At 51.9% G+C, this 25,498-nt stretch overlaps 1 protein-coding gene across 2 annotated transcripts in view; it reads left to right on the forward strand.

Moving 5' to 3' along the window:
- Positions 1–2,171: 2,171 nt before the first annotated feature.
- Positions 2,172–25,498, forward strand: part of OLFM1 (olfactomedin 1) — a 34,588-nt gene continuing 11,261 nt past the window's right edge. Inside the window, exons 1-4 of one of the 2 annotated variants that reach the window (XM_030000227.1) lie at positions 2,172–2,718; positions 16,040–16,189; positions 21,673–21,828; positions 24,306–24,525. In XM_030000227.1, the coding sequence (XP_029856087.1) occupies positions 2,653–2,718; positions 16,040–16,189; positions 21,673–21,828; positions 24,306–24,525 (592 nt within the window). In that variant the 5' untranslated portion in view covers positions 2,172–2,652. Of the gene's footprint in view, positions 2,719–13,667; positions 14,136–16,039; positions 16,190–21,672; positions 21,829–24,305; positions 24,526–25,498 lie in introns of those variants that run through there. The other variant, XM_030000226.1, reaches the window with a different exon arrangement.

Consider the following 25,498-nt stretch of genomic DNA (forward strand, 5'->3'; position numbering starts at 1 on the left):
CTGTGATTTACGTCCTGGGATCGGAGCTCCGTGGGACAGGGCTCTTTCCTGGAGGAAGGGCCTCACACTCTGGAGCCTGCAGCTCAAGTTCAATAACAAGGTTCTTGATTTTAATTAAGAAAGACTTCAAAAAAAGAATAAATTAAAACAAATTGCAGAGCTGATGCTTTTGTCATTTACCCAGGTGCAAGCTGTGACTATTACCATGAAGGTCAATGAAGCTAGATGTGTATAAAAGCAAAGGAGGGAGAGAAAAGAGATTTCCCTTTGGGGACATGCTGTTGCTGACTTGGAAAAGGTCCCATTTCAGAGCCTTATCTGGTACCACTGTGGAAAACAAGGGAAGGTTCTTCTGTTCTGAGGTCTAAGACACCCAAACTGTGTCACCCAGCAACGTAAGGCAAAGCTGATCTCATCATTGAAAATTTTTGTGTGAAAGAAAGTCTCATTGCTAGTCTTCTGCACCTCTCAAGTCTATTTTAAGCCTTGTGAGCTCCGGCTGCACCTGGGCCCTCACATGGCGCATCCTGAGCTGCATCAACCATGTGCTGCCTTGTGTCACAGGGTTAATAGGAGGCTGCTCAGGTGGTTTTTGAAGGCACTTTAAACAGTGCACTCAGCAGAGAAATACAGCCACGTGTAACTCGCTAGTCCCCCATCCCTCCCCTGATTTTTGCTGAGAACCGATTCACAGGCAGGGCATCCCGCTGTGATCCCTGACAGGGGGAAGGTGATGCCTGTGGTAAAAAAAAAACCCCACACTTCTAAGCACCAGGGGAGAATATGTTCAAACCCTGTCGTACCACTAATGCTTTTGGTCTTATTGTGCTGCTCTTGATAAAGTGAAGGGGAACTTAATGCTTTTTAAAGGTCCTTAGCTTTTATGGGCTATAAAGCATTGACCTTAAAGGGAGGTGCTGAGGGAAGTATATTAAAGATAGATCTACGTGGGATAGTCAGACATGCCAGCTTTCCACAGCTGCTCTCTGGACTGCCTTTTTCCAAGTTCACTTTAAACTAATGTGTTGATTGCGTTCCTAGAAAAGAGCTGCCTGAAGCTGCAGGGTGTTGCTGCAACCCACTCTTAGGAGGTCCGGGACAACCTTCCCTTGGACATTCACTGATGGCAACACACAGAAGTCTCTTTCCAGTTTGTTCTCAGCTGTTTGTCCCCACTGAGCCTCAGCCACCGTGCTGTAAATTTCCTGGTTTCTGCTGAATGTTGTGCTCTGTGATCCCGGGACTTGGAAAAGGTCCTGTGTCAGCTCATTGCTACAGACAGCCCATCTCCCGCTCCAGTAATAACCAGTACCAGAGGACTCCAGAAGAAGAAACCCTTTGCAATGAGCAATCAAGGGGGAAAATCCTCTTGTGGGGCCTCTGCTAACTGCGGGCCTGTGGCAAGTGATTTCTATTAAATCATTCAATAATCATTAAGATCTGCATTACATTTCTCACCTCTGGAAAACGGGGATGATGCTATTCACCTGCATTGCCAGATACTAAGAGACTTAATAGTGAGGTCCTGGGAAAACTGTGGTTTGGAAAGCATTCAAGGAATATATGTGAGAGAGAAATGAGGGGTAATCACCCCCCACAGACTTTAGGGAGGGGAAGGGTGCTGCCTGCAGCCCGCCCGCCCCCAGCCAAGCCCCTGGTGCACCAGCAGGACCCTTGCAGGCTGCTGGGAGCGGATGCAGGGGAGGATGCCCTGCAGAGCAAGAAGGTTTTCACCATGCTCCTACTGCCTTAAATTAATTGGGGTCTGAGCTTTACAGCGGCTGTTGCTCCGAGCCCTCCTGGAGAGGTTCGGTTGGGTAGGCATCTTTGCCTGGGGGTTGGTACTTTGGGGGGGATGACATCCCTCCGCACCCCCGGAGAGTGGGGGTACCTCTGCAAGTCCTTTTGCCCCCGGGTGGCAGGGAGGGAAGGGGTTATTCCCCCCCCCCTCAATGCCCAGTCCCAGCTCTGCTCCCCGCGATGCCGCACCAGCAGCGTGTGTCCCCCCCCGGCCGGACCCGCTCTCCCGGCACCGCCGCTCCCGAGGCTGCTTTTCCATCTCTCCCTTTGCCGTGTTTAGTTAAATTTCCCCCGCCTTAGTTGATGTCACATCCTGTTCCACAGCCATCCCCTGCTAGTAGCCAGCCCTACCAATTCCTTTCTTTTTTTTTTTTTTTTTTTTTTTTTTTAATCCCTGTCCTCTCCCCATCACCCCCCCTTTTCAAGGCAAACTTTTGGCAATAGCAGAGATAATCATTTCGTGCTCCGTTGAATTTCTCCTCGCAAATGTCTTTCGATCAGGGGAGCCATTAAAAAAAAAAAAAATATTACCAGAGAGCCAGCACCGAGAGCAGAGGAGAGAAACTGGGATCCCAATAAATATGCAAAGTGAAGGCTCTGCTAAGCAGATTTCTTGCATTGCTTCCTGGGGGTGCTGAGAGCCGCCCGGAAAACCATTCTGGTTTTGTTTTTTTTTTTTAATTGTATCTTGTTGTCATTTTTTTCTTTTTTTTTTTCCTTTTTTTTTTTTTTTAATTAAAATAATAATAACAATAAAGGACTGAGGAGGCAGCGAGACGCTCGGTGATCGGCACAGGGAGACTCGCCCGGGAGGTGATCTGTATGCAAGGTGCCTAGAACTGGGTGCGAGACATGCAACCGGCAAGCAAGCTCCTGACCCTCTGCTTTCTCATCCTGATGGGCACAGAACTCACTCAAGTAGGTTTCTCTCTTGCTTTTCCCACCCCCCCTCACCCCCCCACCCCTTCTCTCCCTTTCTCCCCAACGCCATTTTCTATTAAACCTCGAGAGCACAAAAGAAAACTGGAGTAGGATGCTGCACCTTCGTGCCCCCCCCCCCTCTTCTCGGTGTGTCCCCCCCCCCCCTTTGCTCAGCCCGCGGTGCAGGTGGCCCCTCCGGGCTGGGGCGGGGGGGGGGGCGGAGAAGAAGCAGGTCGGACCCCAGAGCCGGGGAGAGAAGGGGGCTACCCCGGCGTGGCCACCCCCGCAGAGTGGGTGGGTGGGGGGGCCCACTTGCGGGGAAAGTTGCCGTGCGGGGCTGGGGGGGGGGACACACGACCCAGCGGGACCCCCGCCGCAGGGCTCGCCTGGCCCCGGCCGGTACCGCAGGGCTCGGGCTCGGCGAAGTTCGGGGTTGCCTGTCCCGGGGTCCCGCAGGGACGTGGCGGGAGGGCACGGTGACGGGTCCCTCCTCGTCACCCCCCCCAGCTCCTCGTGTGGGGGTCGCTTTGCTGATTTTAGGTGACATTTGAATGTCCCTCGATGTTTCCATCTATGACAGCCTTCTAGGAGAGAGGAGCATCTTATTTATCTCCCTCTCCCCCCTTCGCCTTTTTTTTTTTTTTTAACTGCATTTTAATGCTTGCCTTTACTGTCCCGGCCCCTGGAGTGAGTGAGTAGTGGGGCTGGGGGGAGGAAAGGAGGCACACAAAAGCCATCTCTTACAAGTGGAAATAAAACTCCATTTGACTTCTTTAAGATAATTGGGGAGAGGCCGGCAGGGAGGTTGTCTTTTGTTTTTTTCCCCAGTCACTGAGGAAAGGAAGAAAAGTAATTGCAAGAGGATGCTCTAGATTGTGGGGTTAATTGTGATGCTGCCTGGAAGCAAAAAAGAAAGAAAAAGCAGCTATAAATAGGAGGGGAATGGAGGCTTCTTAGTGTAGGAGCAATTAGCAGCTGGGCTCTCATCCTGGATGCTTTATGTAGATTATTTTTTTCCTTTCTCCTGCTGACAATGCTCTCTCCTGTCACTTCCCTACTGCTGAAGTTTCAGTAGCTGAAGCCTTTTGGCTTTGCAGCCTCCGAGTATTTCTGCTGCCCCCAGGAAGAAATGGCTAAAGAGCTGCCTTAATTGCATGGAGCCCTCCAGAAAAGGGATGAGAAGGTAGTAATTTGGCGGCGGGGGGAAGCAAAGAAATCCTAGAGCTGTATGGATGAGGAGGGGTGGGAAGGAACCAGAGCTGCAAGTGAGTGCCCAGGAGAAGCCCATTGTGTGCGAGAGGATGCACGGGGAGTGCGCATGCGCTGCGCTGGACAAAGCAGCCAGCGACCGCCAGCATTGCTCAGGAATCAGCAAAAAAGGGGCTCCACGCTACGCACCCGGCCCAGCCGAGGACATGGCCAGCCAGGGACCATGGCAGCGTCGTGGCAAAGCCATGTGGTGGGGCTGCCCCTTGTCCCGCTGCCCCTCCAGCCCCGGGGAGTGCACCCACAGCCCGGGGACCTGGGTGGTACCCCGCTCCCCAGGGGCTGTCACCGTCCCTTATCGGCCTTGTCAGCCCCCATCGCTCTGCATTGATGGGTTTTTTCAAGGACGCGGAGTTATCACCTCTTGTGCCAAGGATGCTGCCGTGCCTGGCTACTTTTTCCTTTTCTCGCTTTCTTTTTTTGTGAATGCAGCGCTCCAACTTTTCGCCCAACTTTAAATCGGGGTGGGGACGGGGAATGAAATCTGCTCTGAACTGTGGGGCCGAGCGCTGCGGGCTGACTTTGGCAGAGTTACCTCCCGGCCCGGCCCTGCCTGCTGGCGGGAGGTTGGAAGCCCCTGCTAAAGCCCTGGCTTTGCTAAGCTGCCTTCAGCTAGAGCTGGTTTCTGGTTTGCAGTGTCTACCTGGGCTTTGCTGCCTGCAGGTAGCTGAGTCCTGCCAGGCCCCACGCTCCGGCCATGCAGAGCTCTCCCGCCAGCGTGCCTGCCGACTCGCTTGGCACTGCAGAGCTCTTTCAGAGTTTTAGCATCTCATTTCTGTAGCACAGCTGCCAGATGCAATCCCCAAATATGCCTTTCAGCCCAGGCACCGCCCAGCTCAGTGTCTTCCACGTTTAATTCGGTGCCGGATTCACATCTCCATCACATGCGTGGAGTTTCTCCCAGACCCTACAGAGATCCCATGCCGGGGGAGGTTCAGGGGAGAGAGGCTGCTGATTTAGGCAGCTTTCCCTGATGATGCAGAAGCTACTGCCGTCCCCTCCTTTCCCTCCCTGCAGTGACACTGGCAGGCCAGCGCACGAGGAAGGAAGAAATGGGAAGAGGGATGGCTGTTAAATGGGGCTGGAGGGGGTGAGCACATGGCTGTCCTTCCAGCTGGGTGCTGGGAAAGCTCTTCTCATGGAGGGAAGGGAGTTGTCCTCAAGGTACTGGTACTGCAGCATCCTCTGACAGTCCCCCTGGGGGGGGGGGGAAGGATGCCCGTGCCCGGCAGGGAGCACAGGGGTGATGTGCACGCTGCGGGCTGCACCTCCAGGTTTGGTAGGGGCTTTGAGAACTGTCTAAGGTGGATGGTAGTTTCACCTGGGTGAAACAAGGGGAGAGCTGCCCTTACATGCCCCCCCCATATCCCAGTCCTTTGCAGAAGCCCCCGCCAGCCCCTCAGTCCCCCATGTGCCCCCAGCAGGCAGGGCCAAGGTGGGTGGCAAGAGCCCCGGCCCCAGAGCGAGACCTGCACGATGCTCTGGGATTTTTTCTAGGTGCCAAAGGTCTCCTAATTTGTTTTGCACCTTGCCTTGGCTCTCCACGGGTCAGTGATCAAAACCTGAAATGACATATTTCGGCTGGGTTGAGCAGGCTGGTTTCAGGGTGCAGCAGCCAGGTACGGGTGCTGGGCCGGGGGGGCAGAGCTGCTGCTGCCGCGGGCACCCCAGGGTGCAGCACCCTTGCTCTGTCTGTTCATGCAGCTCTGGGCAAAAGGCTTCCCGGGCAAAGCACAGGGCTTTCTCTCCTTGTCTTCTTCTCGGTGAGACCCAGGGCAGCTCTCCTGGTGACCACGAAGGAGCAGAGCCAACTTACGCTCTCTAAGGATCTGCTTGTCACGTGCAGAAAGATAGCGCTGCCAGAAGGGCAGAGGATTTGGGCTGCTGTAGTAAAGCCAGGGGTATCAGCAGAGGGGGTTCGGGATGCCATCTGCTTGTCTGTCCGACCCGTGCATTTGTCATGCCTCGTGCTTGCTGGCAAGCTGCTGGGATATTACCACTGAAAACCTCGTTGCATTCCTCAAAGTTATGCAGGCGCAGAGCGGGGCAGCCGGCGCTCTGACATCCGCTTACCCTATAATCATTGAAACCACACAGGAAGAAATACCTTCCTGGAGCAGGCAGTTATTAAACATTTAGGGCTCCTGCAAGAAAAAAAAAAAAATCAAAACAAAACAAACCCCAAACCAATTTTGCCATTGATTTTCCCAAAAGCACATCAGGTCCCTCTCGGGGCTATTTTCAGGGCAAGGGGGGGAGCTGCCAGGGATGCACGCTGCCCTCTCCAAAGCTGCCTGTGCCCCTCTGCCCTGGCAGCACCCAGCCCGGCTGTGCTGGCTCCTTCCCCTCCATGGGGGACTTCCCAGTGCCCAGTTTGGCGGCCGGGCTCTTCCCTATCCTGACAGTGAGATACATGGAAACTAGTAGGATTAAGCTGCAAATCTGCAGCCTGTAACAGGAGGCAGCTGCCTCATCACATAAACCAATTTGTGTCTAATTTCACTAACTTCCACTTTAACCAATAAAAAAGAAAGGTAATTTTCAGCCCTGGGTCGTATTTATTACTCAGGTTATCAGTCCTTGTAATCAGTATTAGCATCACTGCGTAAAGTAATACAAAACTAATTACTATCTGAGTGAATTAGATAGATTAAGGCTGTAGACTGCATTGGCAGTGGAAGAAGCTAATTCTCGAGTTATGAGTGATAAGTGTTGGCTTTGCTCTGCTGTGATGAAGCTATGAACAAAAGGGAACAAGGCAGGGACAGGGACACCCAAGGAGTGTCCCTCTGGGGTTTGTTGCCTGTGGGTGCCTCGGCCAGGCTCTTTGGGAGACCCGGGCGGGCAGGGGGATGTCTGAGAGGTTGAGTCAGTCAAGCAGTCCCCCCAAAAGGGGGAAGAGGCACTTGGGGAAACTGAGGCACAGAGCCAGAGACATGTCTTAGCACCAGCAAAATGCTACTGTGGGGGAAGAGCACCTCAAAATCCTGATTCTCCCTCTTCTGCAGACTGTAGCTATTGCTTGCCACCGCCTTCCCAGAGCTGAGCACAGGAGCCCTGGTCCCAGCCTGCGGACTGGCTTTGTCCTGGGTTTTGGCCCTGGGAAGCTTTCTTCTTGTTCAGGACCCAGGTCCTGGCTCCCAGCCCTCCTCCCCATCCCACCTGGGAGGCAGCATTCAAAAGCAGCCAAAATGCAAACGATCTCCTGGAAAGATAACAGCAGGGCGATAGCACGTGTGGTTCAGGAGCACGCAGCAGCGAGCAACTCTGGAGCAATGCCGTGTTTTCTAGCAAGCCACGTGCAGAACAAGTTTTCAGTGTAAAGGCACTTTCTGACTGGAGGCGTGCGACTGACCCAGGGAAATACGCCCAAAACAATCATCGTTCCTAACCAAAACATCCGAGTAACAGGAACCCACTGACGCGCCCGTGAAACCTGCACTGACTTTAATGGGCTCTGCTCTAGCTCAGAGCCTCTGACATGTATTGGCACTTGCTGTTAGAGCATGAGTTTAATGTCAAGAGCAGCTTTAGCTAAACACAGATTTAGCGAAGTGAAGACCTGCAAAGGGGATTATTCTGTTCCAGTGTAACATAAGGAGCGTGTCCTTTCTGCTGCAGGGTGTTTCTACTCTACTCACTGGGCGGATAATGAAAGGAAAGGTTGCAGAGTGTTTTGTGTGCGGAAGGAGTAGTCCCCGTGTCCATAGCTGGGGGTTAACTTTCCGGAGCACGTTGGGCTGCCTGATTCCGAAACGTGGCCGCTCCTGGAGTGAAGTACAGAACCAGGCACAGGCAGTTTCACACAGAGTCCCACCAGGAGCTGGCAGTGATCTGCAGCATCGTGGTCACTGTTTCCAAAGCACTTTGGGGTCTTTAATTGCCATTTTCTTTCCTTCCTTCGCTTTCCCCCTCTGTCCCTCCATACCCTTCCTGTGACGGGAGGGGAAGAGTTTGCTCTGCATTGGTACAGTGCCGAGGTGACAGGGTCCAGCTCCAGGACCGAGGCTTGTGTGAGTGATGGTAGGACAGGTAGTGACAAAACCAGCTGAAGGGGCAAGAATATTTGGATGTCAGACCCAAAAATCAGGGAAGCCCGGTACGATTTATTGCTGTGGCAGTCGTGACCTGCCGAGGGACAGTTGCCCCACGGCAAATGCAACAGAAGATTGTCCCATGCTCCAAAGGTGATGGGTACAAAGCGTATGTTCCTTAATGAGGATGAAGTTGCCCAAGCTGTCTCCGAGGGTAGGTGGGCTTCCTCTTCTGCCTGACACTGTTCACAGCCCTCCTGCTGCCCACAGGCCGGTGCGGAGGGATTTCGGATACCTCCTGCCACAAGCCCAGGCGATGGGGAGTGTGAGTGGAGGGGGTGACTGTTTACTGAGTTGAGAGAGGGATGAAAAACATCATCCTTCGCTCAAGAGCAGAGTTCAGGGCTCTGCCCCCCATAACCCCGTGGTGCCAGGCAGAAAGCAGAGGGGCACAGTGACCACCCAGCGCAGTGCTGGGGTGGGCTTGGAGCCTGGCCTGAGCCCGCTGAGCAGGGCTGTACCCGCACCTCCTCACCCTCAGCCTTGAGCCCCGCTGCAGGGACCCCCACGCAGAGCTGCTTGGCATCCCCACGGCCTTCGGCTGCCAGACGTGCTGTGCAGTGCCAGGGAGAGCGGCACCTCGCCCTCGGCCATGGGGTGCTCTCCCATCCCCGCGTGACGGAGGTGGTCCTTTCCTTTTGCTGCATCCATGCAATCCACGCTCCTCTTGCAAGTGCAGCAGCGCCTGCCAGTGGGGCAGCAATAGGGACTCTGGCAGCCCGGCATCGGTCAGGACGCCGGGAGGGATGCAAAGAGTCAGCGGAGGCAGAGGGTCCTCCAAGAGACCAGTTCAGAGCCTCTCCATCAGCTACAGGAGGGAGCTTTGGAGAAAAGTTACTTACTCCAAGTATCTAAGGAGGATCCCTGAAGTTACACAGCAAGGTCTTTCCAGAAAGGACAGACTTTTCCCGCAGCCCCTGGCCAGAGGGCATGGCACATCTTGTGGGTCTCCAGTGCAGAGAGAAGGACTCGGAAAGAGCTGGAGTACGGGCTGTCCCACGTACTGCAGAGCAATCCCAGGGCAGGCCTGAGCGCCCTGCCAAATTACCGAGTCCTGTGTTCCCAGGAGAGGAGCTGCCAGCCCTGGGAAGGTGCCTGGGGCACTGCCCTCCATTGGGCAACCAGCTGAGCTGGACACATCCTCCTTGCTGGAGATGGCAGGTGTTAGCTGAGATGCCTCCAGTATTTACTGAGCCAGCTTGGAGCACCAGCAAGATTTGAGGTGTTAAAATACGAGTGTATGTATTTTAAAGCAGATCCCATCCTCTCACCATGCATTAAATCGGAGTTCTCTGACTGTGGTCTACGAACAGCATCTCCACATAAGCTTGGGAGCAACAGGAACTTCAGCACCTCTTCTCTGAACCAGCCAGGAGAGGGAGACAATGACCACCGTGTCCTGCACACTCACACACGCACACACACTCACACACACACAGGAGTTGGCCGTGTTTGCAAAGCTTGACCCTTGTAGGGCTCCTTTAGGCAGACAGTCACATTTTGTGTTATCACTTCCCAGCAGCGGAATTTTCCACTAAGTAGCTATTTTGGAAGACCCTGTTCTTTGCTTTTATCTATCATTCCTCTTCTTTCTCTGCTCAGAATATATGCATGCAAATAGGATCTTTTGTTCCCTAACAGTTCATCTTTTCCTGCTGTTTACTCTCTGCTTACAGCAGGAGAGGCACCGAGAGGGCAGCTCTGCAACCCCTGCTCTTGTGGGGAGGGTGGCTGTAGCGGGTGCACCAGGACAAGAAAAACTCAGGGACATCATGAGGTTTTTTTTCCAGGCAATGCGCTGGGCAAAAAACCCCGAAGTGATCAGGAGAAAGGTGAGCTCAAGCAGTTCAGCAAAACTGGTACTGAAGAGATTTCTGCAGACATTATGATGGAAAGTTGCTCTTTAAGGGCCAGATGCTCCTTTGCTCTGGGAAGGCCCATCAGCGAATGCTATCAGGTCAAAAAGAGTCACCTGAGTCTCCTCCTTCTTGATTTCACTAGCATTTCTTCCAATTTGCTCTAGCACAAGTAAAGGCAATGTCAGGTCTCCCACATCGAGTTCATATCCCTACTGGTTTTTTGCTACCTGTGTTTCATTTTGTTGCCACGCTGGGCTTCTAAAACCAGGGAAATCATTAGGTTAGGGAAGAGGTTTCCACATTTGCACGTCACCTACTTCAGGAACTGAGATGACAGAGGTCATTTTCCTGCTTGACACCCACAACCTAGCACGGCACGAGGCGACCAGCAGCATCTCATTGCGCAGCAGCAGCCGCCCCATCTTCCCTCTCAATAACGCTTCACCCCTAAAAAAGGGAAACAGTGGCATTTTTGGGAGCCTCTTTTTTTGTCAGGTCTCTGCTTCGGACCACCTGACGTGGGCTCAGCTTGCGTTGCCGTGCCACGGGCAGCCTGATGTGTTGGGGAAGGGCTGTGGCTCTCTGCCAGCATGGGTTATACCCTACGGGCTCAGGGCCATCCTGCTCCCGGCACAGGTCATTAATGCATTAAGTCACTGAACTTTATGAAAAGGTATGGAAGAACAGCCAAGCTCTTGGTGTCCCTACCTTAACTCCTTTTATCTTACCAGCAAGGAAAAGACTCCCCCAAAACTGCTGCTTTTGGCTAGAAGCAAGAGAAAGAAAGAAAATCACCTGGATTTCTCTCTCCCCTGTTATTACACACACCGCCCCTCTTTCAGCTGCCATGAAGGGTTTTGCTCCAAGGGAATTGGAGCAGCTCTGCTGACTGCCAGTGCCCGAGCCCAGCCTCCCGTCCCTGCACAGAGCCTCTGTGCCAGGCGGTGGGAAAAGACTCCCGGTAATGGGCCCCCTCCTCAGGAGGGACTTACGGCTGCTGCTCCTCTCTCTGTGCCTTGCTGTCCCTGTCTGCAGAAGCTTTAATCATTGCAAAGCACTTGAAGGGCATGCGAATGAAATCACCTGCGTGCACTGGTAGGAAATGAGTCTTTCTTTAGCCCAGGTGGAATCCAGAGCAAGGCAAAGGAGTGCTTCTTGCCCTGCTGAATACCATTTTAAATAATAAAGTACCCGCAGGTCTAATTCCCTTTGTATGTGTTTGGAGTAGACAAATATGAGGGATAAACTTTACTCACAAACTCAGTTTCAAAATGAACATTAAGGTGATTTAAGTGTAGCACTCGAATGTTTTATATGGTATGAAATCAGATAAGCTATCAGTGTCAGCTGCTACAGTGCTGAGCACAGCATAAGGACCTGTTAGAGCAGAACAGGCCGAACTGGAGTAGAACGGGGAGCTGTGATTTATTCTAAAAGATCAAAGCCATCAGAGGCTTTTGCCTAATCTTCCTACAACCACAGCCCAAAACACCTCCTTGGTGCTGACCTCCTCAGACACAACACTGCACGACCCGACGGCAGTTTTGCCGTGGAGAGGATGCCTGGGCTGGGTGAAGCTGATTTCACGGGGTGGAAGTAGTTTATGTACTTTGGGATCCCTAATCAGGGGTGTCCAATTCAGAGGGCAGGAGCATTTTCTTACTGCTTTCAACAGCAGATTGACCTGTCAGCTAGCTGGCTTACCCAGATTAGAGCTGGTCTGGCCCGAGGTGGGGGAAAGGACTGATGTGGTTTGCAGGTGTTGGGAAGCGAGGGAAGGGAATGGCATCTCAGCTGCTGCAGCCTGTGACACGCACCAGCCGTTGCCTTCCAGCTGCCAGCGTCTGATTCTGCTGCCACATTGTCGGAGGGACAGGATCCGACCTGGCATCAGCACTCGTACTCTAACTCATCTCTTTTTCTCCACCTGGTGGACTTGCTAAGTGTGCTTTCATTTCAGCGCTTTACAGAAACTCCCCCAGTGCTCTCTGCAGAAACAGCTCCGCTTGGCTGTCGCTAGTCCCTGCTCCCTTTGCCCAGACCAGCAGCCAGCTCCTGGGGAGGGGGCCGAAAGACCCAAAACCCCACGGAGCCATGCCATCGGAAGAGAAGCTCTGGAGGTGGCAGGTTTGGGGCTGGGCTGATCGGACTCCAGTGGGAATGTGGTAGCTCCCGCGGGCCAGCTGGACTAGGGGTGGTGGGGCCACAGAACTGTTCGGGGTCTCCTGGAGCAGGGCCGCGGTGGCTGGTCCAACATGCTGAGGCTGGTCCTATACCACGGAGCGAGGGGTGTCACCTCCATCCTCTGGAGAGAGCGAGGGGATTAATTTCATAATTTGCTTTGCACAGGGTGTTTAAAGGTTCACTTAGGGAAGGATGTGCAAGGAACTGCAGGTCTCTGTTGGTTGGAGACTTTGGTTCTGAAGTCACCAGGACAGTTCTGCAAACGCCTTCAGGAAACCTGAGCTATGAACAAACTCCATCTCGCTGCAGACTACATGCCAGGCCTGCACAGACGGGCTGTATGCTGTTTGCAGTGTAAGCAGCCCATAGCGTTCCTCAACAGGGTTTGCCTCAGAGCCACACCAGCCACAGAAAGCCAAGAGTTTTCTCCGAACTCAAGGATGGGATGCTCTAGCAGTGTCTGATGCTGTCCCATCTCTTCTGTCCAGGCAGCTCTGCCTGCTGGGAATGGGGTAAGCGTTGGGGAAGGAGCAGGGCTGCCAACTCGAGGGCAGGTAGAGCTGCCAGAGCATTTTGATTTAGCTCAAGCGTACTGGGTCCTTCGTGCTGACGGAAGGCTGTGGTTGCAGAGTGTGGTGAGGGGGCAAGCGGGGATGTGGGGGACCCTCTGACGGCCCACGGCCCGGGAAGACCACGCGTCTGGGGACCACCAGGTGCCCCACACCTCGTGAATTTGCGCCGGAGCGGCGCAGCCCCTGCGCGCACCGCAGCGGAGAAACCCCGCTCCCGACTGCCCTCGCTGGCAGCAGCTCCCCTTTTTCCCCTGGAGAAGCTCTGTCTCCCGCACAGCCCTTTTTCGCTGCAGCCCCTGCGGCCGTCCGCCCACCGACCGAGCCCGACCACCGCACCGCACCGCACCGCGCCCGGCGGCCCCGCACCGCGCCCGGCGGCCCCGCCGGCAGCCAGCAGGGGGCGCCGCAGTGCCGCGCCGCAGCGGGGCCGCGCCGCAGCGGGGGAGCCGCCCCTCCCGCCCCTCCCGCCCCTGCCCGGAGCCGCGCCCCCCCCCGCCCCGTCCCCTCGCCGAGGCTCTTCTCCTCCCTCCCCAATTCTTTTCCGCTCTCCCCAAATCTTCTCCCCACTCCACCAAATTTTTACGTCTCCTCAAATCTTTTTCCCTTTCCCCAGTTTTTCCCCCCACTTCCCAAATCTTTTCCCCTCTCCCCAAACCTTCCTCTCCCTTCCCCAAGCCTTTCCGCCTCTCCCCAAGTCCTTTTCCCCACTCCCCAAATCTTTTCCCCCTCTCCCCCAATTTTTTCTCCTCTCCCTCCCTCCACCCCCCCTTCCCCAAATCTCCCCCCCCCCCCCCCCAGATTTTTTTCCCTCCCCCAAATCTCTCCTCCCCTCCGCTCTCCCCTCCTTCTCCCTCTCTCCCACCCGCCCATCCGCAGTCGCTCCGGCTGGCTGGGCGCTCCGCGGCGCTCACGCCCCCCCCCCCCCCCTTACCCCCCCCCCCCCGCCCCTCCTTCCCTCCCTCCCTCCCGCCCCCCCCGCCCCGGTCCCATCCCGCCTCCTGCAGCCTTTCGTTCCGCTCCGCTCCGGCTGGGGCGCGCCCGGCGGCGGGTGCAGGGAGGCAGCCCCGCTCCGGTGATACCGGCTCCGGTAAAGGATACCGGTTCCGGCAACAGGCACCGGTAACACCATCGCCAGCGCCGGGCAGGGCCGCGGCGGGCCGGCGGCGGACGATGGGCCGGCGGCGAGCGGTGGTGGCGGCGGCCGGGCGGCTGGAGCAGCCCGTCCCCAGCGGTATGGAGCCCGGCGCCGGTGCAGAATGAAGGGTGCCTGGCTTCCCCCCCCCGCAGACATGTCTGTGCCTTTACTCAAGATTGGAGTCGTCCTCAGCACCATGGCCATGATCACCAACTGGATGTCGCAGACGCTGCCCTCCCTCGTGGGGCTCAACACCACCAAACTCACGGCGGCCACGGGCGGCACGTTGGACCGCAGCACGGGAGTAAGTGCGGCGGGGAGGGGGGGGGGGGGGAAGGTCGCCTGGCTGCCCGGAGCATCCCTGCCTCCGGGGGCGGCTGCGCCCCGCTCCCCGCCCCGGCCGCCCGGTCCCTCCTTGCCCGGTTACCCGCCCCGTATCCCCGGGACCTCCTCGGCCGTCTGGCTCCCTCCTTGCCGCCTCCCCCCCCCCGGCTGCAGAAAGCAGCGCCCCGGGGAGAGGCAAGGGCCCCCGCGATGGCGGGGGGGGGGGGGGAGCATCGCTTGCGAGAGGGATCGGGGCGGTGCGGGGTCGGGAAAGGCTGGTGGTGCGGGGAGAACATCTCCTCTCCTTCTGCAGCTCTCGGGTTTAGCCAGCGCTAGCCCTGAGCAGGGGGCTGGGGGCGAGCCGGGTGTCCCCCCCCGCCTCCCCGTGCCTTCGGCCAAAGGGTGGCAAAGTTTTCCTCGTCGCCGCTTTGCAGTCGCAGGGTGAAGCGGCTTGGGACAGCAGGTGCGAGTCCCGCAAGCTCTCCTTTGCTTCCCTGCCTTTAATCAATAGTCGTTAATGGGATGGAAAATGCGGTGGAGAAGTTGCGGTACGTTTTGGTCGTGCCGTATGTTTCCTGTCCCTGTTTTGCTGGAGGGCTGGTACGGTGCCTGGTCTTGGCACTTTGGAAATGGCTGAGAAAAACAATCCTTCTGTCTGTCTCCCCTTAGCAGGGAAAAAAGGGGCACCTTTCGCCTCCAGGCTGCATGCTTGTGCCTTCTAAAAGAGCTAGGGTATTACAGCTCTGCTGTTTCGAGACAAGTATTTCATGTAGTGGTTCTGCTGATTGTGAATGAAGATAGGATTTTTTTCCATGTTACCAGGGATTATGAGACCCATTTATTATTTTTTTTCCCCCGGTTGTTTTACCTAGTGAATCAAATTGTCTGTCTGTATGCCTAGCCTTCTCTCTTAGTGCGTGTCGTCTGTCGATGTGGATATTTGCAAGGTTATTTGTAATATATTGAAATAGTAGAAAGAACATTTCCCTTCTGTTTGGCAACACGGTGGTACCTTCAAAGTGATCGGAGGCTGAATTGTGATTAAATAATGCATTTTGCAAAGTGCTGTGAGATCAAAGGAAAATTAAGATCAGAGAGGTTTGGAGAATGCAGGGGGCACGAGGGGGGCTGGGGAATGTGCTGTGTTTGTGACTGGGCTCCCTTTCTGCGGTGTGTCCTGGAAGCTCAGACGGAGGCACTGATCGTACCCTCCGGATCGCGTCTCTTCTTCGCTGGCATGGTTCGCAGGGCACGGCACCAGGCTTTCCCTGCCCCGGACCCGCAGCATGTTTGGAGGGAAATGGTTGTCTGGTGAACCTCCCCATGCCCAGAAGAGTCTGGCAGAGGAGGGGGGAAATATAAGTCCCGGTGTCCATTTACTCAGGAGAGCTGATTTTCCTGCTGCCGGATCCAAGAGAGCTCTGCAGAGGCACGTTCATCAATACTCAGCCCTCAGCCAGGACACCGTATCCTCACTGGTAGCTCGGGCACATCCTTCTCACGGTGTCAAGGAGAAGTCAAATGCTTTGTAACGACAGCCGGGCAGTGGGTTCCCCACCCTGATGCGCTCGGTGCCTTACAGCACGCTACAACCCTCGCTGCTTCGGGGCTTTCCTTGTGCCCATGCTTTCCCACTCGCGTTGCCTTCTTGCTTCAGCTCTTGCTCTCCTTTTCAGACCCTTCTTTTATTTGTCCCCAATCCATATTTTTGCATTACAAGTGAATTTTGCCAGCTGGGCCCTCGGAGGAGCCTCCCTCCGCTTCCAGCACAGCTCTAGTATCTGCCACATCCATCCTGCTTCTTCCACTCATCCCCCTTCACCTCCCACACCCCTGCCAGGCCTCCCCCCATTTACTTAACCCGTCTTTCCCTGTGTTAATTAGGTGTTGCCAACCAACCCAGAAGAAAGCTGGCAGGTCTACAGCTCTGCCCAAGATAGCGAGGGACGTTGTATATGCACAGTGGTGGCACCTCAACAGACGATGTGCTCGCGTGATGCCAGGACAAAGCAGCTGAGACAACTATTAGAAAAGGTAATGGTTGACCCCTTCTGGGAAAGGTGGTTTGGTTTGGCATGACATTGGGAGTGAAAAAACGAGTGAGCTGGGCTGAGCCTTGGTTTCCAGGGAAGACAGACCCCTTGGGCCAGCCCTCCCACGCCATAGTTGTCCCCATGTCTGTAGTGGGGAATAATCAGCCGCAGTCGGGAAGATAAATCTCTTAAGTGTTTCTGAGGCACAGAGGAAAAGGGACCGTGGCCTAAGGTCAGCTTAAAACTGCTGAGATCAAAGCAACAATATTGAACCATATTGCTAAAAAAAAAAAAAAAGTTGTAATTTACTCATTTTTTTCATTACGTTAACACAAGCAGTTTCAAAGGATGAGCCTCAACAAGATGAGAGAAGATAGAATTAAAAAACCAGAGCCCATGCATTCCTAGCCAAGCTGATATTAAAAAGGTCGAAAGAACAGTACAAGCTGTCGACATCAAATAGCACAGAAATGACAGTTTAGTGGTTTTCTTTCTAATGTTGACAACCACTTGATTAGTTTTTAATAGTCTGCTGTCCAAAGAGATCAAAGAATCTCATTAGGGAAACATTCCTGATAACAAGAAATTTTTCAGATAATAGATTTCATTGAAGAAATGCTGTTTCATGTGAAATGCTGCTCTTCTCTTTAAAATATAAGTGGACTCCTGTGCTGGATATGTAATTATCCCTCATGCCCTAATGCTATGTTGGCATGTGTTGCGCATGGACAAAATAATTTTTATCCTGCTGCTTTCAGGAAGTTGATGTATTAGTCACTCGTAACAACATTAAACCTACGCTTAACTGATTTTCCTATGATGTGATAAGAACAGTAAAGTGAGGCAGGAAACATTTAGCCCTAAAATACTTCTTTGGTATGTCAGAGGCTTCTAAAAATAATCCCACTCAAGCTTTGATTTCTCTAAGCAGTAACGGCAATCGGTCCAACAGCACATTTGTCTAAGAGGCAGCAGGCGTTATATTAGCAGCTGACACGGGCATCTGAGAGCCATCGTGTTCCCAGAACTGTTCGTATGCATTAAACAAGCAGGATTTGACCTAATGCCCTCTGCTAATGCACAGGCGAGTTGGGCGTACGAGACCTGGGATAACATCAGTTCCCGTGCGGAGGGTGTAAGTGCTCAGTGATTTTTCCCTTATGCAGCTCTCCGGCTGCCAATGAATAAAGTGAGGGAGGAGCGGTATTTCAAGGCATGTGTTCTGGGGATATGTTACCTGCCTGCTAATCTGTCTGCATCTCACTCCTACACTAACCTATATGAAAACCCCAAAATAAAGAATAGGCTCTTAGTGCCAGACACCTGATCTTGATGAAGGCTGAAATGATAATCCCTATAGGAAAAAGCAACTGCAGAGAAGAGCTTCCAGCTTCCCAGGAAGGATTTCAAACCTGAAAACTCCTTCCCTCGTCTGACATTTTAACTCTAGCTTTGTGATAGGAAAACTCGCTGCTCCTAATTTCTCTCTGCCAGCAGATGAAGCAGCATAATGTGTCAAAGAGGTAATTGTGTTTGGATTTTCAAAGGAGGAGACCTGGCAGTCACCTATGGAAATAATAAGGCATTGCTTTTACGAGCAAGAAATAAGCTGCATTTGTGTGTGTGTGTGTATGCGTGTGTACACAAACCAATTGTAGCATCTTCAGTGAAAATCTCCGCACAGAGGCTTCCGCAGCTGAATGTACTTTGAGGTTCAAAGCTGCCAAGACCCCATCTACCCTCAACACATGGGCACAGGCATATGCGTAGAAACTGTAGTTCATGCTGCTTGCAAGTGAATCCTGGGCACCCCGTCAGTTTAAAGAGCAGGCGTTAAGTGAGGTAAGGTGAGCCAGGTCTGCTTGCCATCGCACAAACTGTTCAGCCCGTGTTTTGACACCGAGGTGTCTGAGCTCATCTTTGGCTGGAGTACACGGAGTCCTTCCAGCCTTATATGTGTCAGGTGCTGAGTCCAGATCTTGGACTGCAGCCAACCCAAGACATCACCTAAATCCTGTTCATAAACAGATTATGTTTTATCTTCAAATGGATTTTTATTTATTTTTTTTGGCCCTGTTATCTGGGAGGACTTCCTCCTCTGATGGTTAAACCATTTTTGATTTCCTGCCAATTCTTATTCTTTGCCAGCACTGATTTCCAGATTAAACAGTTCTTTTTGTTCCTTTGATATTCACTCCGAGGTGTATATAGGGAGGACAGTGACATCTCTTCTCTGCCTTTCCTTTGCCTTCTACAGACCTTATAAGATGAACTTTTCATGTCCTGGTCCATTGGCTGAGTCCATCTCTCTCCTAATTCTTCCTGTAGACCATGAAAATCTCCCTCAAGGTGCATCATGCTATTGCTCCACCAGTTTGTCCGGCTACCCAAAGCTAAAGATTCTTCCCAGTTCAAACCCCAAAGATGGGCTTAGAACAGTCCTTTCTGAGCTGGCATGAAAGGCTGATCCACAGGGAAGCTTGAGCAGGGTTTAAACCGTGGCTTTGACCATATAAATCTCACTGGGGTCATCAGGCCAATATCAACTCTCCGTTACTCTGGTTTAATTCTGAAACAACGCAACGTCAAACAAGATGACAAGAATAGCACTGGAAGTTCCGTTTGTATCAATTTTCTATTTCAAATGCTGAAATTAACTCTTTTCCCCAAGACAATTGCAGGTATCTCTCTCACAGTAGCTTGATGGAAAATGAGGTTTCATGTTGAGAGCGCATGCTCCACCGATAGAGGCAAAAAGCATTTTAGCTGATGTTTGAAGGTCTCAGTTAATGGATGAAGCTGAGGGAATTTGAGAGACAGTATCCTTGGGTCTCAGTTCATTAGAGCACTTAGGTACATGCTTAAGTTTAAGCTATGAACAGTCTCATTGAGATCTAATCATGTGCCAAAGTACTTTGCTGGATCAAGGGTATAATATGCTAATGAAGGAAAACAAGTAGGTCTTCAGCTGATGAAGCACACGTTACTGTCAGAGATCAGCAATGACGGAGACTGACTTTCTACAAGTCTGGTCAGAATCTTGCCTGGCTGAAAACAATATGGGCAACAACTAGTGAGAGTCTGGACTTGTAAAACACATCCCCAAAATAGCACAGCAGCTAATTTTAGGCGTCTCCATTTAGAGACATGTGAGGAGGCTATTTTCCTCTGCAGTCAGGGGAGAGGCAGACTCCTCCAGAGGTGATTCACAGCAGAAGCCTGAGCGAGATGCTCTGATTCACTTCCTAGCGGAGTCCGTCTCTCCCTCCCCACCACCCAAGAGGCAGCGTAAGGAGCCCCCGTAGCTTCGCTCAGCCCCTGCAGGGTCAAATACCAGTGATCATTACAGAAATGCTCTTTTCTGATTACTGGCAGCTTGGCCTTTAATTGGGGTTAGGCATTAGTGGAATAAATGAGATCAATTTTGTATGATCCCTACAAGTCATTCCTATTCCAACCCATCGGAACAATTCTGATATGTAGATACAGCTCGACTCAAAGGAGGATAGACTGGATTACCAGAATAAAAATATCTGCAGACCAGACATGCTTGTCTAAGTCTTCCCTTCTCCTGCCTTAGGGTAGCGAGAGGTCTTCAAACTCCTCTGCATCCAGCCCAGATAAATTAGCACCCGGCCGTGTCCGCTGAGAGCTCACATACCCCGGGGCAGGCATGGCTAAACGGGAGCCACGCAGGCTCGGGCTGAGCTCAGGTTTGCTCTTTTCCTCTTCAAACCAAGAGGGTCTTGTTCTGCTCTTCCCTGCTCCTCACACCTCCCTGAGCAGGTCCTTCGTGGTAGTCAGGATGGGTGCTGGTTCATTTCTGGCTGATGTGTTGGGACTCAGAGACTGAAAATAGCTTCCCCTTTGCTGAGGAAGACTATTAGGCCCCCGGAACAGTTGTACTGGTTGTACAAAATGTTTCCTCCCTGTTGGCCTTTGAAATACAGGTCGTCCATACATTTTTAATAGTTCCCTGTAATAGTTTTCTTGTCATCGTGCATGAGCGATGGGCATTTTGATCGCTTCTGAGATGCAGACGTCAAAGTTGGCATTTGACCCATGCTGGTTTCAGCAAGTAGTCTCCGAGACCTGGCTGCGTGCGGGTGTCCCGCCGTCCCCTCGCTCTGTCACTCGAGGTAAGTCGCAGCAGCCCAGTGTGATTTGCTGGAGGAAATATTGCACTTGCACCGTTCTTTTCCCAACCCAGCCTGTCCGCGCTTGGCTTTGGCGAGGACGGAGACGGGAGCGGATGTGGCAGCACGGGCTCTGGGAAGTGTCTCGGAGCGGATCCGCAGAGACGGTGCTGGCTCGCGTTTGGGTTTTGCTCAGACGCCCACGGATGAAGAGACTTGAACCAGGATGCCTTTAATGTGAGGGCCCTGACGCAGCAGCATGCTTGGCTGCCTGATTCATTTTAAACTAGGGCGTCATCCCTACCAATGCCGACAGTCGTAGTTCTGTGGGTAACGCGGCAGTGGCAGGAGCACCAGTCGTGGGCTGAGCCCCGTAATGTACAAACCGTGGTGCAAACACAACCGTCCCTGACGCAAAGACCTTAAATTACACCCATTGCTTAATGCTAAATAGGTGCTTAAGTGCCTGCCTAAGTCAGAGCTTCATTTACCGTCTCCTAGCCTGAAAAATGAGAGAAGGGAATATCTTAATAAATCAGATGGCAGCCAAGCTTCAAAATCAGGTCAGCCTAGCTATTGTTTCCCTCCCCTCCTTACACCTTCAGCTCTTTTTCTCATGAGGAGCCCAGCCAACCTTCTTGCATCATTCCTTCGGCAGGGCCAGATGGGCGCTGCGCGGGGAGCCGTGGGGATGCGGCATCGGTCGGCTAGAAAAGATGCCGACGCGGCACAACCGCCCGAGTGGGGCGGGCACCGGTGGGGCCAGCTGGAGCGGGAGCTCCTGCTGTACTTCCCAGCTTCAGGATGCCCTCACCTGCAGCTGGATTTGTTGTGGCAGATGCTGTATAAACAGTAGGGCTGTTTGGATAATGAAGTTTTTACTAGCTGGGAGTAAAGTTTGCACTTAGGCAATCAGTAAGTGTCACTTGCGTACGCGAAGAAATGGTAATGCGCACCTCAGCAGAAGCATTTCTTAGTCAGATGTGCTTCTGCTCAACTAAGAGCCTCTCCTCGGGCGACGGCGGGTGCTGCTCCGGCCTCTCAAAGAGGCCATCGTGAGTGATGCATTTTAGCCTTGACTACAACCCTTTTTTGCATGTGTGATTATTAAATTATTCTCTGCAATGCAGCAGAATAAATGTTTATGAAACCAATTTGCTCTGGTTTAGAGCACGGGGTCATAATACTATGAGATGCTTTTGATTAACTAGTACCTAATGCATAGGCTGATTACTCTTTAGCTTTGTTGACTGTGTAGGAAAAGGTCAGCGTTCGGCATTGGGATGCGAGTGGGGCTGCCTTGCTGCTGGGGAAGCACCTTCTTAATGAGTCCCTTCTCGTTTGACAGGTGCAAAACATGTCCCAGTCGATAGAGGTGTTGGACAGGCGGACTCAAAGAGACCTACAGTACGTTGAGAAGATGGAAAACCAGATGAGGGGACTGGAATCAAAATTCAAGCAAGTGGAAGAAAGCCACAAGCAGCACCTGGCAAGGCAGTTTAAGGTATGTCTGCTTTCCAAACCGCTAACGAAGCTGTGGCCAGGGATTTAGCGGGGTGCGCACGGGACTGTGGCCCTGGTCCCCGTCAGCTCACGTAGCCGTTGGTCCGGTCGTACGCGGCGCTGGCGGCCACCCACCCGTGCAGCTCCCTCCTGTCCAAAGCACGGCCAGATCCAGGTTGCAGCATCGCGTCCTCAGCCGCAATACATTTTTCTATAGGGTAAAAGCATAAATCTCCACGTTCCCGTACCCGCGAACCACACCTGGGTGCCCCAAATAGGGCAGCGTAGGATTGCTCTGTGCAAGGCGGGGGGTCTGCAGGGAGACCCCGGGGCAGCTGAGGTCAGGACGAGGGGGGTTCCCCTCCACGGCGAGGCAGCTCTTCCCCACGCCGTGCCTGGGACCCATTTTTTGGGAAGAGCCAGGAGCTGGGGCTCCGTTACATTTCTGCAGCCCGTGGCAAACCGCAACGGGCCGTCACCAAATTGCTTCCCTCCTTGGGGTGGTTGTAGCAACGGGGCAATCGATCAAACAAATCAACCCCCCCCCCCCCCCCCAAATAAAACCCAAAAGTACGACTATTGCAGCTGTCCTCGGGCTGGCAAACGGCCCGTCTCAAGGATGTGCAAATGTCCAATTTTGAAGTAATGGTGTTGGCAGCAGAGCCAGCACCTTCTGATGGATTATACGTGTTTTGTCCTGGTGTCGTACAAATGAGAAATAAAGATATGAGCCTTTTAAATGAAGGTGTCATTGCGAGCAATGGTCGAACTTTCAAGAACTTGATTGAGAACGAATGAATTTCCAAAAAGGGGCTGTCAGCAATATTTGGAATCTTAAATTTTAGTAATGCTTTTCATTAATAGATATAAAAACCAAATTGAGAAGATTTCTAGTGAAATTTGGGGACGTTTCTGATCAGCTACCCAGCTGATTCCCATCCTCATTTCCAGGCAGCTGCCCAGCTGGCTGGTGTTTTAAAGGATAATTTTTTAATTGATGTGTTAAATACTGAAATACCAAGATTACATCATAAAAAGCTGGGAAGAAGGTTCTTAAAGCTTTTCACCAACTCCACCTCCTCCACTCCCCATCTCCAGTTACCACAGGTCCCTAAATTTAGCTCCGCAGCCTGGATGTAAGGACCATCTTTCTGATTTATGCATGAGTTTCTTTTTTTTTTTATTCTTTTTTTTTTTTTCCCACCCTCCATTCTAATGAGTTTAATCCTCCCCATTGCCTGCTAGGGAGCTTGCACCGGGAAGTGCAAGTAAATAAGAAAATAAATATATTCCCCACATGCAAACCACAGGAGGGAAAGCCTCTCGACTTAAATAGGAGGGGATGGGAAGGAAAGAAATGAGGCTGAGAACCAATTTCTGATCCCGTTCACCCCTGAGCTGCTTCAGCAGACAGCCAGATGTCACAGCCCTGAGCGCTGTGAACTTGGCCACTGTGCAATAGTTTAAGCAGCACCAGGTATACTGTGTATACTAACATGCTTCATTAACGGGTAGGTGCATGCATATTTATGTCTACTCATTAGCTGCTGGAGCAAAGCATCTTCAACAAAATGCTGCATACCGTGCCTTTAAACAAGGCCTTCATTTAATTAAAAAAAAAAAAAAAAAAAAAAGTCTTCGTTTCTGCAAAATAAATTTGATAATGACTTTGATTTTTATGTTCTTTATAGCATGCCTAAAAACAGTAAGGAATTTTTGTCTAATTTGCTGCCAAAGCACCATTTTAAATAACAGCCACAGCATTTTGTTTCTGCTAATGCCAGCATTAAAATGTGAGTGGTTTGGAGCTCTTGTGTTTTTTTTCTCTTTAGTTCCGTAAGAGTATTTGTCTATGAATGGCTATCTATATAAGGCAGGTTAGTGAGCTAGATCCTCAACAGTATTTCATTTTCTTGCTTACAGGGCTAACTTAAAAGCAAGTTTTTTCAATGCTGCAGTGACTGAAGAAGCAGTTCACTCCCATGTAACCATGAAAAGAGGGCCACAGAGCATTTTGCACCATGCATTTATTTTTTTGATTATTTTCCAAATTAGCACCATATCTCACTAAGGAACCTTGAACCACACAACTGAGATCTTCCTTTGCATGCAATTGTAGATGCATTTCATGAATAGTTTGAAACCCTTGTCAATGCATATATATATTATTTTATTTTATTTTTTGGAAAGAAAAAAAAAAGAACTCTTTGTGTATGTGATCTGAAGCATGTAACCCTAAGATGTTGCATTCTAAAAATGACAAATAAAGGCCTTTCCCAAATATTTTGGTGTTCTGCAGCCTGTTTAATATGTTCTTTCCAATACATCATTTGGACCAAAATAATAATTAAAATAATTTTAATGATAATAATTGTGGGATATGAACATTGCACTCACGTAGGAAGCAACCAGGTCAAGGCAGAGTGTTGCAGATTTTTGCACGCATAGCACTGAACCAAGCTTATTTTAACCTTGCAGGCGATAAAAGCGAAAATGGAGGAACTTAGGCCTTTGATACCAGTGTTGGAAGAGTACAAAGCCGATGCAAAATTGGTATTGCAGTTTAAAGAGGAGGTCCAGAATCTGACGTCAGTTCTAAACGAACTCCAGGAAGAGATTGGCGCCTATGACTACGAAGAGCTTCAGAACAGAGTGTCAAATCTTGAAGAAAGGCTTCGTGCATGCATGCAAAAATTAGGTAGGCTCAGAACAACATGGTGACACTGGCTAAACACCATCGATGTTAAACCACGCATCCCGTCTGGAGGCAGAGATGCTAGACTGGACATCTCCTTGTGCCTGGCCTGGCTGTAAGAGATGAACTCGCACAGCCGGTTTGATCCTGTAAATATTTATGCTATAAGTAACATTAATCTCGGGAGTAGTCCTGCTGAGGATTACTTGCATGACCAATGTTGCTTATGGCATAAATGCTTCAGGATCGGGCCCTCGCCTAGGCATGTGACGTTTTGCAGCGTTTGCATAAGTGGACGGTGAAATGCGGGAAATGCGTGGCCTATTGCAAATAACGCTTATGCAAAGCAAACACATGCACCCATTTTGCTTATGCATCGATGTCCGACCTTTTCGCTGACTGGACCTGGCACATCAGCAGAGGTCTCCGCGCACCGCTTTAAGTAGCGTGCGCGCGTGTGTGTGTGTGTGCAGGCTGTGACTCGGTTTCCCTTTTTTCCTCTCCTTTCGCATCTTGCAAATCCCTGTTGAGAAGAGCATGATGTAGCTGGTGCGGGTTCGCGGTTTGGTGCGGACTATGCCATGTGCAGGATATAAATCCTCCCCATCCCTCCCGTTCCCTGAGGGAGCCCCTTCCGCCAGGCCAAGTAACCAGCGATGCTAAAATGCGAGAGATTCATCTGTAATCTCATTCGGAGAGTATCAATTGACTGAAGCCGGTGGGTCCATTGTGGGGAGACACAGCTGTAGCTAAAGCCAGCGTCCGACCCCAGACAGGGGGTGGAGAAGGGGGGAAGAAGGGCACTGCCTTCCGCAGCTGCAAGAAATCTCCCCACCGTTTGCTGGCCTAGCTCTGTCTTGATTTAATTTCTACTTACATTATTGACTTTCTTGTTAAGCAATTTAGATAATCTAAACACATTAACTGCTCTGCAGTCTATTTTGGTAGCACATATGAAATAACACTCTCAGGTAAC

The sequence above is a fragment of the Aquila chrysaetos genome, chromosome 24 (assembly GCF_900496995.4).
Source record: "Aquila chrysaetos chrysaetos chromosome 24, bAquChr1.4, whole genome shotgun sequence".
In the NCBI taxonomy this organism is placed as follows: domain Eukaryota; kingdom Metazoa; phylum Chordata; class Aves; order Accipitriformes; family Accipitridae; genus Aquila; species Aquila chrysaetos.